Source organism: Bombyx mori, chromosome 17 (genome assembly GCF_030269925.1).
Source record: "Bombyx mori chromosome 17, ASM3026992v2".
NCBI lineage: Eukaryota > Metazoa > Arthropoda > Insecta > Lepidoptera > Bombycidae > Bombyx > Bombyx mori.
The window spans coordinates 14,784,194-14,804,466 of NC_085123.1; the positions used below are offsets into that span (position 1 = coordinate 14,784,194).

General features: G+C 37.5%; 1 protein-coding gene across 1 annotated transcript; it reads left to right on the forward strand.

Moving 5' to 3' along the window:
* Window positions 1-209: 209 nt before the first annotated feature.
* Window positions 210-3,539, forward strand: LOC110385269 (uncharacterized). Its single transcript, XM_021348317.3, has 3 exons — window positions 210-312; window positions 1,189-1,341; window positions 2,070-3,539. The coding sequence occupies exons 1-3, from the start codon at window positions 256-258 to the stop codon at window positions 2,541-2,543; spliced, it is 684 nt and encodes a 227-aa protein (XP_021203992.1). The 5' UTR covers window positions 210-255; the 3' UTR covers window positions 2,544-3,539.
* The last annotated feature ends 16,734 nt before the right edge of the window (window positions 3,540-20,273 follow it).

Consider the following 20,273-nt stretch of genomic DNA (forward strand, 5'->3'; position numbering starts at 1 on the left):
TCGAACCTTCGTCTTAAGCGCTTCACGTGTAGTGGCCGTAATAAGTAGTAGATAGAAAACATGAAACGAAAATAGTTGAAATTCCACATCTCAATGATTCCAATGTTGTTTGGTAAACACAAACACAGCGATCTAAAGTGAATACGCGAAAAAAAACGTATTTACAAAACAATATCTCAGTGTGAGAAACGTTTTGAATCAACATTCTTATTGTTTTGCGCACTGTACATCTGAGTTTCGTATTAGTCAAACGACATGGATCGCAGGAAGTGCTTGATACTATTTTTTATCGTGAATATAGTGTTCATTGTTGTTAGTGTGAATTTTTCATTTTGAAGTTATTTACGACGAAAACTAGCTGAATGTCGTTTGCTGGTTGTTGAATATGAAGAAGCTACCACCATTCTGCCACATAATGCCGTGAAACAGTCACGTGGTTCCGTTTGAAGAACGGAGAACCCATCATCATCATCATAGTCGGTTACTCTTGGCAGAGCAGTCGTGGTCATATGGAATTCTTGTTTACTGAACGGAGAACCGATTTTACATCAAAATTGAGACTTTAACCTCATGTTTATCTGATGGTGGTGGGTTCCAGGTTATGTTTAAGAAATTAATCACGTATTCAATACAAGGCTTAGAGCGCTTATTTTTTTTTATTGCCCTTGTAGGCAAACGAGTATACGGCCCACCTGATGGTGAGTGGTTACCGTCGCCCATGGGCTTCAGCAATGCCAGGGGCAGAGCCAAGCCGCTGCCTACCGCTGAAAAATATATGTATATGTAGAATTGGGAACGTGTCACATAAAATAATATTATTCCACTGTTACACTTTTACTCTTATTTTCTAAAATCTTTTAAAATATGTATAATGTTTATTCTTGTTTATTTAACCGTCTTCGCCATCTTCCATTTTTCTGTTATTCTGTCTTCTCTTTTCTCTTTTCCCTTTTCCCTTTTCCCTTTCTTACCGTTTTCTTTCACTGACATCTTAATGCTCCGTTCCACATTATTATCATACGTTCCATTCTTACCAATCCTACATCTTACAATCTTAAATATAATTCAATTATGAACCATTATGACATTCACACTTAATATGGCAATATTTTTGACTTATGACTACAGCAAAAAAGAACACTCTATCAGAGGTCAAACAAATAAATGAAAATTGTTTTATAATTTCAGGGAGCATGGAAATCAAGTACAGAAGATTCGAATCTTCCGCGAGAAGCAAGAAGAGGTGTCCACTACCACTCCAAACGGCATATGCTTCCTAAGGAAGTAGACCGAAAAAGAAGAATTAGCACATCAAAACCGGGACGAGAGCTCAGGAAAAAGGTACGCTAATATTTGATTAACAGTTGTTGGGGGCATAAGACTGATTCGGTGGTGCAGTAATTAGCGCCCCTGACTGTTGCGCCAAAGGTTGTGGTTTCGATAGCCACATCAAGCAAACATTGTGTGATAAACAAGTTTGTTTGCTCTTTGTCTGGGTGTTGATATATCTATATATTTATATATTTAAATGTATATAAGTATGTTTATCAGTCTCTGGCATAGTACAGGGAATCGCAAATTGGGGCCGGATGACCGTGCGTGATTTGTTCCCAGTTATTTGATATTATTATAAATAAAAGATGAAAATTAAAATCCTGTACTATTTCAAAACCGGCATATCACATCACATCGCACATAAAGGGTAGAGCTATTGTCTTATGACCTATCACGACAACATTGAAAAGTTGCATTAGATAACGGCTATCCCGACTTCGGACGTATGTAAATGTGTTGTGTTAATGTGCAATGTAAATTTCTTTTTTTGTAATAAGCCATGATAACTTATAGTATAATAACAAATCTACCACTAATTCTAAAGATTCAGAAGGATGTAAAGATAAAGATAGTTAGCTTAATAAGAACGCTGCTAATTGGTATGGAGTAGTTGTAATAGTAGCTCGTAAAACCATATTTCTATTCCATCAACTTCATCTAGAAAGAATATTACTATTGAAGTCTATGTAAGGATGTATTTTATTTAAATGTGGCATTTTTTTCAAATTTCACAGCCTGCAGGTCATTTGAAACCCTTAGAAGACGATGACATGGAAAACGATGAAGTTGTATCAGTAGCCATTGGTCCACCACCCATGAGGCCAAAATTCGAAAAGCCTCATAAACGTCCTCCACCAATAAAACCAAAGCCTAAAATCAACAATACTACAGCCATAAACTTTGCAAAAGACATTTTACACCAATTAGGTACTGAGTTCATATTTCACCAAGTTAATGAAGATTTCGTGTTTGGCCAATTTATTGGGAATTCAATTAGAAATTTGACGAGTGAGTTGAAGATTAAAATGCAACATGACATACTGGAGTTGATAATGAAATATCAGAGGTTGAATCGTGGCGATGTTCCAGTGAAGCCTGAAGAAAAATACACTACACATGGTTTGAAAGATATCAAAGTGGAAAAGAAAAGTAATGATACAGAAGAATCTTGGCCAGATTTTACTAATTTGGCCAAAATTGTTGGTTGAAACCTTTTAAGGTGCACTTCAAAAAATTAAAGACTTTTTTATTTATTTATAAATCTACACTGTCTTCGTGAATATCCTGTAAAATGAGATCTTTTTGGGGATTTAGTCTCTAAAGCCCTGTATTGAAATATTTCCACTAATATGGTATGGAGAACATATTACAATCGTCAAGTGTTATCAAAAAATTAACTATTGAAACAGATTTTGTTTCTTCTCACCTTCATCATCATCAACCCATAGACATAGCTGGACATAGTCTCCATGATGACCATTTCGGATAAACTATACTAAAATCAAAATGACACTAAAACTGACCATGTGTGTCGGATACTTTAGATGCGTCGTAGTATCTAAATTAAAATCTTCTTTTTCTCCACCTTGTCCCACTAGTTGTGGTCTGCACAGCTAATTTTTCTCTTCCATTCTCTTCTATCAGCCGTCATCTCAACACTCACTCCTCTCTCTCTCATATCGTCATTCACACACTCCATTCATGTCTTCTTCGGTCGACCTCTTCCCCCTCTACCTTGCACTACCATTTCCATACATCTCCTAGTCAGATGCATCTTCTCTCTACGCATCCCATGTCCATACCACGATAACCGTCCGCTCTTTAATTTGTTGTCAAAACTAAAACAGTAACAAAAAATATATCTTTGTAAAAATACACAACACGACAAATCCCCCTATACGCAGATCCTTATCATAAATCAAGTCAGGAATATTTTAACGCCATAAGTTTCAACCACGTTGCTTCAGCGAATCGTTGTTATAATCCATAATCTGATTAATGGTTTTAATCGGATTATTTCGGGGCTTTGAAAGCCTCCGAGTTACGGTCTCGTAAAAGCTTGTCCGAGACTACGTGATTTAAAATTTTATGTGTAGTTGCATGTAGTGTAGCGTATTTAATGTGTTTATTTATGAAAAAATATTTAAATAATTGAACGCACTCTACAATAATCAGTAGAAAAAAATAAATTATTTGTGATAAAATTGTTTTTGAATCATACTTTTCAAATAATATTTGGCACAGACAGGCATCGCTTGGAGCTAATAATGTTACTTTTCTTTGCAAATGAACTTGTCTTTGTAAAAAACCAACTTGGCTTGGAAGACACTACATAAATTCTGATATTTCATATATTAAAATTTATGTTTGCTTGTTCAACTATAACAAGGTAAACCTTGGGTTTTCTCGAATCGCATATAACTATTTAAAATTACTTTTACGGACGACTGTTGACGGTGACCACGGTAAGTGTGCAGTGGACGAAACATTGAAGGTAGTACAATAAAAAAGACGAGATTGAACTGTAAAAGTAATTTTAAATAACACCCCACCTCGTATGAGCAAGTGCTTAATTATTGGTGACTTACTTGCCACACACACTTAACACACACTTAAAAATGCCACAACAATGTTATTATTCTCTCTCTCTCTCTCTTCGATCGGTCCCTTACTGCTGAGGATCGTGACTCCGTCCGATTTCGTCAACCAATTGTCTCCATCGATCCCGCCCTGCAGCCCGGTGGAGTGCGTCGCTGATAGGTATCCCCAGTTCCTCCGCTATTTGGTCCGACCATCGTTTGGGACCTCTACCCCTAGGCCTTTTTCCCTCTATTTTACCGGTCACCACAAGGCGTTCCAAATTGCTGGTATCCCTACGTGCAACATGACCAAAATACCGCAATATTCTTTGTAGGCAGATTGTGGATAGACGTTGAATCTTTTCTATTTTTAACTGCCTGAGAATAGATATGTTGGTGCGGCGTGCCGTCCATGGTATTCGTAGCATACGTCGCCAGCACCACATCTCAAATTAATAAAATTAATCAAATTATCAAAATGTTATTACTATAAATCGCAAAAAGAACAATAAAAACAAATTTAGATACTTTGAAAATTTTATTTATAATACAAAACAGTGTTGATGGTCAAAACCGAACTTTAAAACATAATATTCGCATAATACTCCAACATAAACAAAATATGTTTACTCTTGGTGTATTTACTGTTAGTAGGCATATTTTAAGCAGCGCCGAAACAAAATTAATTACACAAATTCATAATAATTTTATTGAGGTCGCACTATTTGATACGAGAACATTATGGCCCGAACATCCAACCATTTTCACTGGTGGTAGGACCTCTTGTGAGTCCGCGCGGGTGGGTACCACCACCCTGCCTATTTCTGCCGTGAAGCAGTAATGCGTTTCGGTTTGAAGGGTGGGGCAGCCGTTGTAACTATACTTGAGACCTTAGAACTTATATCTCAAGGTGGGTGGCGCATTTACGTCGTAAATGTCTATGGGCTCCAGTAACCACTTAACACCAGGTGGGCTGTGAGCTCGTCCACCCATCTAGCAATAAAAAAAAATAAAAAAACACGGTTTCTCATTGGAGTTTTAGTCACACACGTGAATGACGTCGTCCTCTTTGAGATATAAGATCAAAGGCACAATTGCATTAGAGCAACTCGATTTCCGGTGGATGGCACAATAATATTTTCTCCGTTCGTTGAACAACAAAATTGTTACAAAAGAAATAGCGCGGTATATAACTTGGTCTTCTAAAAGATGCTTTACCAGCCATTCTTCGAAGTTCGTAGAATAAAACAAAACCCGTCACTCCCTAGGGCCATTAGTCAGAGCACTCTAGCACTCCTTCTACTTGTATAATACATATGACTAAATAGTGTAAGACAAAGACGCTATTTCGGTCTGTCTGTGCGCTAAAATATACAATGGATTTTGATACGATCTTCATAATCATTTAGATTTGGAGTGAGATGTTTAAAAGTACAACATATACATATGTGTTCGTACAATAATAAGCATTGTCCATGTTTATTTTTGCCATTACATAAATTAAATGAGTTTTTTTTTTATAGTAATTGCGGTTTTAAGAATAAAAGCAAATGAGTTATGTATGTAAATCCCTTATGTCTTGTCAGAACCCCAGGATTTACTTTCATCATCATCACCATCATCATCATTAACAGCCCATAGTCGTCCACTGCTGGATATAGGCCTCTCCCAATCTACACCACTGAGCCCGGTGGTAATGATAACTTTACTTTCGGTGCTTTTAAATCACTCAAGCACTGGTCACCGTGTCTTCGTCGAACTAATCGAACTAATCGACGAGCGAACCAACCCACAGACTCAGCCCACTGAGTTTCTCGCCGGCTCTTCTCAGTGGGTCGCGATTCCGATTCGGTGGTAGATTCTGCGAAGCACGGCTCTTGCTAGGGCTAGTGTTAGCATCACTTCGATTTGAGCCCCATGAGCTCACCCATTAGCTAAGGTTACGCTGAAATAGCCTCTTAAGGCTATCAGCTTAGGTAGGGGAAAAAAAGAGATCTTTTCTACCAAGATCAAATGAACTAAACGATTTATAGTAAAGTATTTGTGGAGTACTACAACAATATCGCCTATACCCAGTGCATGAGTGTTTTTTTTTTTTTTTTTATTGCTTAGTTGGGTGGACGAGCTCACAGCCCACCTGGTGTTAAGTGGTTACTGGAGCCCATAGACATCTACAACGTAAATGCGCCACCCACCTTGAGATATAAGTTCTAAGGTCTCAGTATAGTTAAAACGGCTACTCCACCCTTCCAACCGAAACGCATTACTGCTTCACGGCGGAAATAGGCGGGGTGGTGGTACCTACCCGCGCGGACTCCCAAGAGGTCCTACCACCAGTGTGAGTGAGTTGAGGACTAACTCGATGCTTAGTGCCGAATGGAGGCCATAAATCACAAATTAAATACCAGCTTGATATGCGAGGTTGAAATTTAGCCCACGAGCTTACTTACCCGTGTAGTGTTGCGGAATAGCCCCTTAGGCTACCAGCGAATAGGTATGGAAAAAACGATATCTATGAAGAGTGCGTCACTGATTTAGTTAGACGCTACAGAAGAGACAAAGTGCATAGTTGTTTGAGAAGTGGATAGATTTGATTTTAGATAGAATCTCCCACGCCAATCCGGGGTGGGTTACTAGTATTTTATGCATTGTCTTGTGAATCAGCAAAAGTTTTACTTCTTGGTCGAGATGCATTTATTCGAAAGTGTCTGTTATAATATGTTTTTGAACTTTATCGTGAGATAGCGCACAAGATTCGCCCTTAATGTGAGTAATACTATGCATAACATGTTTCACTTAGAACTAAAAAAAAATTATATACACATTAATTTGCATCATATTCATATCGCTTTAAAAATTTCAAATCTCAAATATTTTCAACAACCAAACTTCTCATTTGCCTTTATTGAGCTAAAACCACCCTTACAATTATATAATAGAGTTGAATTTCCTTTTCTTTTTGGATAATTTGTCCGACATAACATTTCACTCGTATTTTCACATTACATTCGCCTTAATGCCTTCGGGAAAAAAATCGGCGGAACATAATGCGCGGTCGCACGAAAAATATTCCAACTAGAAAATTTAAGCGAACAATTTCGAGACAAAGAGAAATTTTTCACATTTTAAGTGTAATACTAGCGTGCATTTTACATTTACGAAGAAATGCGTCACGGAATATAAAAAATACTAGATAGGTTAATTGAGGGTTGGTGGTCGTGGTGCCGACGACCGCCGGTCCGGCGTCCCAAGGGGGAGGGTGATGGAAGAGATGTGCTCCGCACTAAACGCTTCACTTTCCCCCCTTTGCCTTTTCATGGGTTCTATCCTATGCGAGGTTTTTCTTTAATTTACAAGCAAAACAGGAGGGAAGACCCATCATGGACACCCAGCGCTGCCCGAGCCTGCGAGGGACTCCAACCAGCTAAAACCTCCAATTTTGCCTTCACAATTTTTTTCCCATGTCGTTGACATGGCCCTTAATATTACGTTTGAATTTATTTATTTATTTTTATTTTTACCTAATGTAAGGGCTATGGATCGGGAGTTTTTACTTAATTTCTGCGTACAGTCTTACAATTCTAAAGCTTACACAGCTATTTTTATAAATCATTTCAATTTTTGCATAATGGTCTTTTTTTTTTCAGGTTATATTTCTTGTGCTAACACAATTTGTCTAACTATCTAATCCTATGCGAGGTTTGGACGTAGGTTGTTGAGCGACAGGAGGTTTTAGTCGGTTCGACTCCGACATAACCCGCCCGCCATCCCCAGTGGAGGGTGGGAGTCCGCTAATTTCCTCCTAAAAAAAAGATAGGTTAATTATTTTAGATATACAACTATTTATATCAAAGATCCGAGAAATACTCCTTACATACACAATACTTCATTACTCGATGTTATTTTTTCATCGTCTGGTCCATTATTTCTTCTGTAGGTTTTTCATTGCTTTGAAATTTTTCCTCGGATTAACTTTAGATTACTGCCTGAAGATTACTGTAGGATTTGAATACAGGTGTGGTCTTGATACTCGATTCGAGTACGCCATTTTTCTTAATTGTAGATACAAAGATTTCAAGAAAATTGCAATTTTGCAAAAACAAAAAATTTAAAGATAAATGCTTAAATTCTGTAAAAAAAAAACAATTAAACTTGAATTAAAATTAAGCTCATCAATTTTTTTATTGCTTAGATGGGTGGACAAGCTCACAGCCCAGCTGGTGTTAAGTGGTTACTGGAGCCCATAGATATCTACAACGTAAATGCGCCACCCACCTTGAGATATAAGTTCTAAGGTCTTAGTATAGTTACAACGGCTGCCCCACCCTTCAAACCGAAACGCATTACTGCTTCACGGCAGAAATAGGCAGGGCGGTGGTACCTACCCGCGCGGACACACAAGAGATCCAGTAATTACGCAAATTATAATTTTGCGGGTTTGATTTTTATTACACGATGTTATTCCTTCACCTTGGAAGTCAATTGTGAACATATTTTGTCGAATACGTATTTCATTAGAAAAATTGGTACCCGCCTGGTATCCGAACACCGGTTCATCGCTCAATACGAATGCACCGGACGTCTTATCCTTTAGGTCACAATGACTTCCAACTTATTATCTTCTTATAATTGCAAACTTAGGTAAAAAAATTTACATACTGTCAGCCTATAGCAATCCACTGCCGGACATATGCAGGCCTCTCCAATTCCACGCAATGGTGTACGATCCTCGGGTTCTCTCACCCGGCTCTTGCCAGACATCTGGATAGATCATCACTCCACCCAGATTGAAGGCATCCTGTACTGCGTTTGTCAATACGCTTACGAAGAGAAGAATATACTTACCCTAAATGCTATCAGTTGTTCGGCTAATATGACCAGTCGATTGTCACTTCATCGTACTAATACGCTGTGCTATGTCGATAACTTTACTTCTCAATTAGATGGAGTTATTTCTGGATTCTTTTTTTTTTTTTATTGCTAGATGAGTGGACGATCTCACAGCCCACCTGGAGTTAAATGGTTACTGGAGCCCATAAAAGTTTACGACGAAAATGCGCCACTCACCTTGAGATATAAGTTCTAAGGTCTCAAGTATAGTTACAACGGCTGCCTCACCCTTCAAACCGAAACGCATTACTGCTTCACGGCAGAAATAGGCAGGGTGGTGGTACCCACCCGCGCGGACTCACAAGAGGTCCTACCACCAGTAATTTCGATTCGATATATATTACATACTATATGCTTGTTTATTCAGGAGCCAACAGCAAAAAGCGTTAAGTCTACACAGACAACGGAGTAGTGGACAAGGGAATCTGCATTTTGTGTACTGTGCAAGCCAATATAACCGCCGGCATTCTTCATTCGACAATATCGGCACTATATTGTGTAGAGACACATATATAAATACTAGACGTACTCGCTCGCTTCGCTGGGCATTTAATATTAACATTATTATTTATTGTCATTATTATTATCGAGTCCAACACTCATATAAATATTAGCCTACCCATGTGAGGTCGCATGGTCTGCACGGGCACCACGACCCTGCCCATTTCTGCCGTGAAGCAGTGTTGGGTTTCGGTTTGAAGGGTGGGGCAGCCGTTGAACAGTAAAACCCATGACTTACGGTGGATGGTGGCATTTACTTTGTGGATACGTATTTCCTCCAGTAACCACTTAGTCACCATCAGATGGGACGTATACTCGTCTGCCTACAAATTTAATTAAAAAAAACAACAAAGCTCACGAAGACAGTTTAAGGTTGCAATATAACCCTGATTACAATCAATATCACTAAAATCGTAACAATATCGTAAACACGATAAATTCAGATTTTTTTTAATAGAACAATAAGGTCCAACACTAATCCAACATTAATCACTTCAACCGTTGGTGTATCCTGAAAACTCAAATAATAAAGAGAGAAAAATAGCACAAAAGAAAGACACCGGTTGCATAACCACGACCAATATTCAAAAAAAGGACTCGACCAAAACTGAATCAGTTTTTTTTTTTTTTGTCGAAAACTTTCCACCGTTTAATTTTCCATCTTTCATTATTTTTTTTACGTTTCGTCCAATCCGGACGCAATTACCGGGGGAGGTGGATCCGAATATCCGGAACTCCTAATTAGAGGTCGTTCGAAAACTTTTATAATTGGCCCGTCTAAAGTCGGATCCGTGTTTGAGTTCGTGACACAACGACGTGTCTAAGCTATGCTCTGTTAACTTCAAAACGCATATTAATAGCTAAATCAAAGCTATGAGAAAGAATCGAACACGCATAGCTTGAGACTGAAATGACTTGAAGACTTGAAATTAGTCCAATTTAAACTCAGCATACAAGAAAGAGATGAGATAAACCTATATTTAAGTAACACGTATATTGTGCTAAAATTTCTATTTAACAACACCGTAGAGACCATGAGGTGAGGCACTATTGTCCTGCCGCTTTTTACGTCATAGTTCCTTAGGTTATAACATTCCGTTATGTTAATAAATAAAAATCGCAATATAGCATGCTATTTGTCAACACCGGGTCGCTTTAGGAATCTCTAGTCTCGCGATGGCACTATGCACTAGTGCGCAATCTCACGGGCAGGTATAACTTTTTTTGTCCATGTAAAAAGGTTAATAAATCTATACTAATATATAAATCTACAGTGGTTTTTACGGATGTTCCGTTATAACTACTGAACTATGCATCCGATTGACTTGAAACTTGGTATCCATGTAGAAAATATATGTACTTAATGGATAGGCTAATATTTATATAAGTGTTAGACTCCCTACACCAGTTGCGGGGTGTTAATGATGAGAATCTTTGTGGGGGTGAGAAATAATAATGTTAATTTTAAATGCCCAGCGAAGCGGACGGGTACAGCTAGTAGTTTATAAAAACACCTATTTACGAACTACTCTCTTGATGAAGGAATAGCATAAATTAACCACCCTACCTAATTCTGCTGCGAGGTAGTCTTACGTAACGGCTTGAAATGTAGAACAGACGTTCTGCACCATTATTAAAATTTCAACCTCGCATATTCAGTTGGTATTTAATTTGTGATTTATGGCCTCCAGTCGGCACTAAGCACCAAGTTAGTCCTCAACTCACTCATGCACATGGTATAGGCCAGGGGTGGCAAACTTGATTAGAACCAAGATCTACTGTCTACTGACGAAATACTCTGCGATCTACCAATGACCTTTCTTGAAATTTAATGAAACAATGTAGTTCAGTATACAAATAAGCAGCATATTCTCTTTTATTAAAAAGATTAAAATAAAGCAATTTTATGTGTCGTGTTGGCTTTGTTTCCGGAATCAAAAATAGTAATTAAATAATTTAGCGGCTTTGTAGATTTGTATTAGTCTCTGATGTCTGAGACAATTGTGCAGTGTAAGATAGGGATTATTTAAATTCATATTATGGTAAATATGGTAGTTTCGACAATTGTTGTTTTTTGTATTGTAGGTTATCAATTATGTGTAATTTTCAGATGCCTGATGAAGGTCTAATAAAAGACCGAAACGTTGCTAAAATAATAATGTAATTTGTTATAATAGTCCTATCTTATCCACATTCCTGAGATACACAAAAAATATTTTGATTAAAATAAAGCTGAAATTATATAATAAAAGAGAAATATTGTGTAGAAGAGAGGATGAATAATGTGACGTAATGGTCATTAACAAATCACACAAGATGAAGATGATGCGTGCAGCAATTGGTGATTACGTTGCGCAGTTTGTTCTATGTGTTTATATTTTTGTCTTCCCACGATCGACTGAACTAATAGCCACGATCGACCGATCGATCGCGATCTACCGGTTGGCCACCCCTGGTATAGGCGATATTGTTGTAGCACTCCAGAAATATTTTACTACAAATCGTTCAGTTCGTTTCATCCTGGTAGAAAAGATCTCTGACAACGCATATAATTTTATGTTACTAGATAATACACGTGACCTCGACTTAATAGACAATCATTATATAGCAATTAAAACAACGCGTCTCGATATAGCTAATTAGTACGATATGAGAGATTTGGCCCCCTCTGGGCTACATTAAAATAACAAGATAAATTAGACTTTAAGTGAAATCTAGTAAAAAGGTATTCCAGCCAAAACTTTACTCTCAATCCGACGGAGCCTAATCCTGATTTATTAAAATAAATTTCGTCCACTAATTGGCCGAGAAATAATTAATTCAAGATCCCATCGGTTAAATAAGAGAGAAGACTATTATAAAATTATATTTGGAAAAGCTATTTATAATTATTAAAAATATTACAAATAACTGAATATTTTCAAACATATAAAGATATACAAATAATTTGTTTATTTTTCTGAATCTTCTAAGTACGAGTCTCGATTATTTTTCTATATAAAAATTACAAGATGTCATCTCTGTAAAAATAATTTAATTTATACGAGACGATGTAGGGTTGAAGATTCGTGCCCGCAATTGCCCTTGGGGGCGCGCCTATAAAATTGTGGCTAAAAGCAAACAGTAATAAAAAAGAAAGAAAATTATCGTTGGGTGTGGTTAGCGAGCGTGAGAATCGGGTGCGGTCAGGGTATCAGCGGAATTATAATAAGCTACAATAATTATTATTATTAGTACTGATATTGTTGACAAATGATCATTGGAAAATAAAACGCTACCAAACACTGATTGGTTAGCAGACAACGCACAGCTTTAGCTGGTAGGCATACTACCCACAAGAAAAAAAAATAGTACCTCTATCCTGTCAATTTTTTCGGGAAGTACTCATGCTTTCCAATTTGGAAGGCTTAAGGATGGGACAACTCTTAGACCAAACAAATTAAGAGAGTCGATCGAATGTGTATACCAATTTCGAGCAATAAAAATACCTATGATTAAAAAGAAACCGTAATGTTGAGAAGCGCTGTATCTCAAACCACTCTGTAACAAAAGCGTAGGAAAAACAACGTATCTAAACTTCGTAATGTACTCGAAGGAAATTAATTTCTTTCACACGAACGTTCTACTTTGAAATGAGAAAACAATATGGCCGTATTGTGTACGTAAATGGAGAGACCTACAACGCTTTTGTTTCAACAAAAAATCAATATCGAAATATTTGATGGAGAATTTTTTCTTGGTGATGTCGAATAAAATTCACCAAATCGTTGAAGTTTGTGTCCAAATAGGTATTTAATATATTTACTATATTTTTTCATTCATAACCACCCGTAGATTAATATTTCCATAAATATAATTTGAATAATTTGAAATATGTCGATCAACCTTTTAGCCCAAAGGCTTATAGACCTGGCTGGATAGCTATTAAATAATAGTCTGATTCCCGGGTCAAGTTACCATCACTTAGTTAGCAATTAGTGAGCAATCACAGACTTATTTCTCCCCACTATCTGTAGTGGCTAGTGTTGACAGTGACTCCGAAGTAACTGAGGCAGACGATGGCTTTCACGAGATTACACATTATTACAAGCAGGAGGATTCCTTCTATAAATCGTAATAATGTGGAAATCCTAGAAATTTCTAGAAATCGGAAAAACCTATTTCGCTAGTAAAGCCCTGAATTATTTTAGCATGATGAAGAAATCTTTGAGCAGTGGTCACGGAATGCTATTATGATAGTCGAATCTCACTAAAACCCCTGGTCGATAAGTCTTCCAATCCCCAACATGGTAAGGCAAGAATCATTTCTTTCCATGCCACATATCACCAATGGCCTTACTATATGTTCAGGATACTATTAGATAGTTGCAGTTTCAAAACACACCTTGCGGTGAGTAAATTAATGCCTCAATGAGAGAGATTGTTAAATTGACGCCATTTGCCTATCCGTGCGAGTTCGATATTGATGATCTGCGCAATATCTAACGCCTAAACTAGATGCACTTTGCACGGGAGCCGACTGACGCGTCATGTGTTTTTAGGAGCCACCACCTAACACAGACCTGTGCGAACACATTTCAATGTCGTACATCACAGTTAAAAATTGCCCAATCCCAGTTCTTCCCACGTTGGACGGTTTATAATGACCGCAATTTTAGCTTTTCGGACCTAACGTACTGTATTGTTTAACGAATAAAGTTGAATTTGTCTCGAGTTCTCATAGGACAGTTTTGGTGGCGGGAGCTATTATTTCGCGAATGGTTTGAACTGTCACTAGTGACGTATTGAAGGCTTTTCACTGTAGCAATTTAACAATGGTGATTTCAGCAGTCTTCAAATGTTCCGTGTTTTGTAGGTATTTGAATTTTCCATTTTTAACTACTGAAAGAGACGAACGATTTTGATGGTTTATATGGAGCAAGGTAAGTTCCCAGATTAGGCTAACTAATAACAATTGGATCATTCGTTTGTTTAATATGCTACATTTTCAAAGCGAATGAAATGGCTGCAAAATCCACTTCAGTTCCATTTCCCTCTTATGCTATGTTTCCAATCCTAAACCATGATCTGAATTCAAAGTTACTAACTCATCAGGTACTTGATTATAATCAATGATGAAATTACAACGCACCCAGATTTCCCATAAGGAGATAATTAAAACGTAGACAAAGAGAAACCTAGAGTAAACATCGCTGCCCAGTGTATAGGCAAAACAACTATTTTACCACTCAAAGATACATTCTGAATGTTTTGTGAACATAAATAGGTAATAGCACACATTATTATTTAACAAATTCGTACAACGAATTTCATCCTTAATGACATTGCAAGCGCCAAGAAATATGTATGTAAGTTGGCTAGTGTGAGGATCAATGAATTATTTTGCTAAACGAGCACACAGCTCACCCATTATTAACACGTGGGTACCCCGTGCATATCCCAGACTATGAGATTGAAATCCTAATTGGATGATTGTCCCACGCTACAAGCTAGGACTCATTGTCACTTTGCGGTATAAAAACAAAAAAGGTCCTGGCTATTTCTTTTATTTTTATTGCTTAGATGGGTGGACAAGCTCACAGCCCACCTGGTGTTAAGTGGTCACTGAAGCCCATAGATATCTACAACGTAAATGCGCCACCCGCCTTAATATAAGTTCTAATCTTAATATAAGTTCTAGGGTCTCAGTATAGTTACAACGGCTACCCCACCCTTCAAACCGAAACGCATTGCTGCTTCACGGCAGAAATAGGCGGAGTGGTGGTACCTACCCGTGCGGACTCACAAGAGGTCCTACCACCAGTGTATGCTTCCTAATACTTAGTGGCTTTTAACTTTTGCTCACAATAAAGGCCCGTTATTTGAATTTTCAACCTCATTTGAGAAGATAGTCGCTAATAAAACTATACAACATTTTCGACCACGAATCGAGAGACTGCTGCTTTTTAATTGAAGCTTGCCATCTAAAAGAGCTTCTGAGTTCATCAAAAGCTATTTCCAATTTCAACGCAGTATTCACTTGAAACAAAAAACCAGAGTCGTATAGAAGAGTTTATTGCGCTCCGCTACAATGGGCATCGACAAACAGCTTCGAGACAAAAGCTCTTTCGCAATATCGGATACTACAGTCTCGTTTTAAAGTTGTCGGGAGTTGGGAGCTTTCGAATCAAAATTATGTTTACAAGTGGCGGCTTTTAAATTGGTTTTTATTAAATGTTTACACTTTTAAAATATAGAGTTTTATTCGATTGCCATGCTAGCCAGTGACATGAGGTCGAAATGTCAATTATCTTGACAAAATACCAAGCTGTCGTATAAATCTCATATTTTTCATTTACAAACTTAATACTTCATAGTATCTATATATTAATACGTGAAGCAAAAACTTTGTATGCCTTTTTACGAAAATTACGCGGACGGAGGAGTATGAAATTTCCCACACTTATAGAGAGGAGTGCAGAATCTTAATATTTTTTTAAATTATGCCTAAAAAATACATTAAATCATGAAAAAAAACATTACACATACTACCATGTATTTATTTATTTATTAAGTTGCACCAACAAAGTGATCATCAATACAAAACATTGCCAAATTGACAAAAGTTCATGGCAGATGTCACCTCAATTATAGTATTTGACGCACACATGCATGCATACTATTTATTTATTTTCAAATTTTTGTGTTTATATTATTAGTGTTAATATTAGTGTTATTTATTAGTGTTAATATTAGTGTAGTCTTGGCGAAATTTGTGATTATAGAAGTATAATAGTCTTAGAAAATAGAATCTTAATAGTGTACAAACTTACAATTTCAATTAATTAAAGTCGAATTTCGACTACCGGGCGACCACCAGTCTTGACAAATGTAAATCTCATATTTTTTTCATTTACAAACTTAATACTTCATTACATTTCTACAAATTGTTAATTTCGAATTATATGATACAAGTATCAATATTTTTATAATAAAGGATATCTTTACAGAATTTCAAGTCAGTCTGAAAAAGAAATATTAAGTTTTCACCAGATAAACTTCACCACCCTCCCTCCCTGAGGGATGATATTGGAATATTGTGTATTTTACATTTCATTATTTTGCATCAAGAAATCAACGGCTGAGCCAAAGTGTTTGTCTGAGCAACTACTTCGAGATTTTCATAAAATAATTTTTATCCCTAACTTTCTTCATTTCGCAAGTGTAAAAACCCGTTTTCAATGACTAGTCGTATCCATTATTGAAATTCATTGCCCATATTTCATCTTTAGCGCATCAGCCTGGATGTCAATGAACCAGTCAGCCGATAAATTTTTAAGTACGAATGTCTGTACCCACATTCAGAGATGACGACGACCTCACCGACTCACCTCATGAGGTCACTCGACATAGAAGGATAAGACGACCAGTGTATTCGTGTTGAGCGATGCACCGGTGTTCGAATCCCAGGCGGGTACCAATTTTTCTAATGTGATACGTACTCAAAAAATGTTCACGATTGACTTCCACGGTGAAGGAATAACATCGTGTAATAAAAGTCAAACCCGCAGAATTATAATTTGCGTAATTATTGGTGGTAGGATTGGGTGGCGGATATGTAAGAAACCCTCTACTCAACAACCCGCATCTGAAACCCGGATGAGGCAGTACTCATCTAAGGCAGGCTGGGGCAAGGCGACGCGTTTTGCATAAAGCGAATGCCTCCCCGCCACCTTCTCCCCACTGGATACGACCTCTAGTATAATAAGTAGGCGTATTGGATCATAATGCGGGTAGTTTCAGGAACTCCATTTCATCTCTTAATGTATAACAGTGTCGCGGTAGCCATCATACAGCACAAAGATATTTAACAGATGCCTGCCTCTTACGAAATTTTCAAGATAAGCTTGCATATATATAAGTTCCGAATAACAACATTCGGACCGTCGGTCTACCGAGTAATTTCACCCGCTCCGTGGAAGATTTTCCCATTCGTCGTATACCTCCACAGCAGCATTTTCGTTGTGACATCTCTGGATCTGTAGATTCTGAGAAAAAAAAACACGTTTGGCACTCGGGGACTCCCGCGGTAAAGCAATAGCTTTACCGCATAGCATTTTTATTAACTTATGCAATTATAATTAGACAATAATAATTTAATATTAAAACAATAATAAAATAAGATCACGCTATATTTATAAACATTAACAAAATCAAAACATTAACTGTCCCCTTCACACTCATAAGCTAGACCGCGCGAGAGAGAGATGGGTAGACTTTTCATAATGCGCATACACTGCGACGTCACGCAGCGCGCTTATTCACAAACACTATACAAGCCAATGATGTTATAGTAAAAAGAGGTAGATAAGTTACTTGAGTTCGTAAAGTGGCGCCGTAAAACTGAGCTAATTAGCACACTCAAGCTTAGTCTCGTGAAAGCATTGGTAACGTTGACTGTGTTTTTTGTTCCGCGAAATTTCTTTAAAATGCCGTCCTGTGTTATGCGACACTGTAGAAACTATACAAGAAAGACTCCCAAAAGTCTAGGGATGACATGTCATGCGAATGTATTAATTTTAAATTGATTTGCTTTTATATTGTTTAAGAAATCCAAAATATTAGCTTAAATTTATTAAAAAAGGCTCGAGTGCGACGGCATATACTCCGGTCACCGAGTGTAAGAGAGATGTCTGTCAAGATTAAAAAGAGTAATGTAACAGAAAGGACATTTCCATGATATTGCCTACACATTAGCTCACAACAACCGAGAAATGAATTAACAAATTTGATATTATTTTTAAAGGTTTCCGGCAAATGTATTAAGATGTAACCAATGGATAAATATTGTACGTAGACAAAGACATGAAGAGGATTGGCGGCCAAATAATAATGAACTAAATGAAAATAAAAAAATAAAATTATTTGTCCTTTGCTGTTTTATTTCTTAAAAGAATAGTCAGGAGTTCATTTTAAATATATCAATTCTGCTTACTAAACCGTAGGCATCAAATAATTTTATGTTAGTTCTGTGACATTTTAATTGTTAATCTATGAAGTAAGTCGTGATATCGCAACGACACTGCGTAATATATATTCGTCTTGTTTACGGTCTTGCTAGTTAGCATGCTATCTTTTTCACACATTACAACCTTGTCAAGTTAACTCTGCTCACGCGGCTATATGATATTATCATCAACTACATGTCGATTTAATTCGTCCGCATAATATCGTATAGTTTAGTGTGTTTATAAATATATATAGGTACATACGCCGCGACAAGCTTGACTTCGTATTATTACTAATATAACGTATCTACCTCTTTTTACTATAACATCATTGATACAAGCGCAACGTGTGAATGTGTTGAACGCAAGCTACATGCTAGACGGAGTTGGGTGTTAGGTTTTATTTTCGTTACGGAATTTCTCAATTCGGTCGCCGCGCTCAAAGCCCGTGATAAAAGCTATGCAATAGCTTAATAAACACAGGCCCCGCATAAAGTAGAAAGTTATATCGGAACGAAACACGATATTCATTAAAACTTGAAGGAGACTCTTCATGATCGCATTACATTATTAAAGTTACACAGAGTTTTTTGTTTGAGTGCTTTGGTCGTATGCCAGGCTACAGCCAGAGATTTTAGTGCGAGATACTCATGATGACGTATGCAAAACTTTTATAGGGATTATCATAGTAATCTATCGATGTTTCGTGGTATACTTTATTGAAATGATCCAATGCGCGGTTATTTTATTACAAATGAATGTGGCGTCAATAAATACGCGTAAACTATAAAAAAAATATTTAGTACGTACGACAGGCTGATTTTACTTCATTAGACATTAGACGTCGGGTATATCTTCGGTATAGTGTCGGACTAATCTAGCTCTTGGATCCTTTGCTAGATATTCCACGGGTTGTCGAGTAGATGTGTATAGCTGTCCATAGAACTTCTCGACCTCTCTCAAAAGCTCAGGCTTGGACGAAATGATCCTGCCATCATCGGTCTTCAGTCTTGTCAACTGAAGGTTCTTGAGTGGCGACCGCGTACTGGAAGACGTAGCGTGGGTAGGCCTCCCACAAGGTGGGCCGATGACCTATTGAGGTTCGCGGGGATCCGCTGGATGCAGGTAGCATAGGACCGGTCTTTGTGGCGAGGCTTGGGGGAGGCCTATGTCCAGCAGTGGACGTCCATGGGCTGCGATAGAATAGAATAGAATAGAATAGAATAGACATTAGACGTGTATGTATCTGTTTATGTTATTTATGTGTGTAATTGCGTATGTATATAGTCTGATATATTATCTATTAGTGTTTTTTAGTTATTTATTTTATTATTATTATTACTATTATTGTTATTGTGTATTGTATAAATAAGTTAATTGATTAGATTGTACTCTTCTCCCACCCACTTATGTAAAGGTCTCCCTCTTTAAGAACGGTTAGCTGGTAGATAACTGAATTGTTGAGTTAAGCTCGCCATTTCTTTTTTTATTGCTTAGGTGGGTGGACGAGCTCACAGCCCACCTGGTGTTAAGTGGTTATTGGAGCCCATAGACATCTACAACGTAAATGCGCCACACACCGTGAGATATAGTTCTAAGGTCTCAGTATAGTCACAACGGCTGCCCCACCCTTCAAACCGAAACGCATTACTGCTTCACGGCAGAAATAGGCGGGGCGGTGGTACCTACCCGTGCGGACTCACAAGAGGTCCTACCACCAGTAATTACGCAAATTATAATTTTTGCGGGTTTGATTTTTACTGCACGATGTTATTCCTTCACCGTGGAAGTCAATCGTGAACATTTGTTGAGTACGTATTTCATTAGAAAAATTGGTACCCGCCTGCGGGATTCGAACACCGGTGCATTGCTTCAACACGAATGCACCGGACGTCTTATCCGTTAGGCCACGACGACTACATAGGCCACGACGACTACATTTTATAACATTTCGCAATTATTGTATTGTATTAACTGTGTG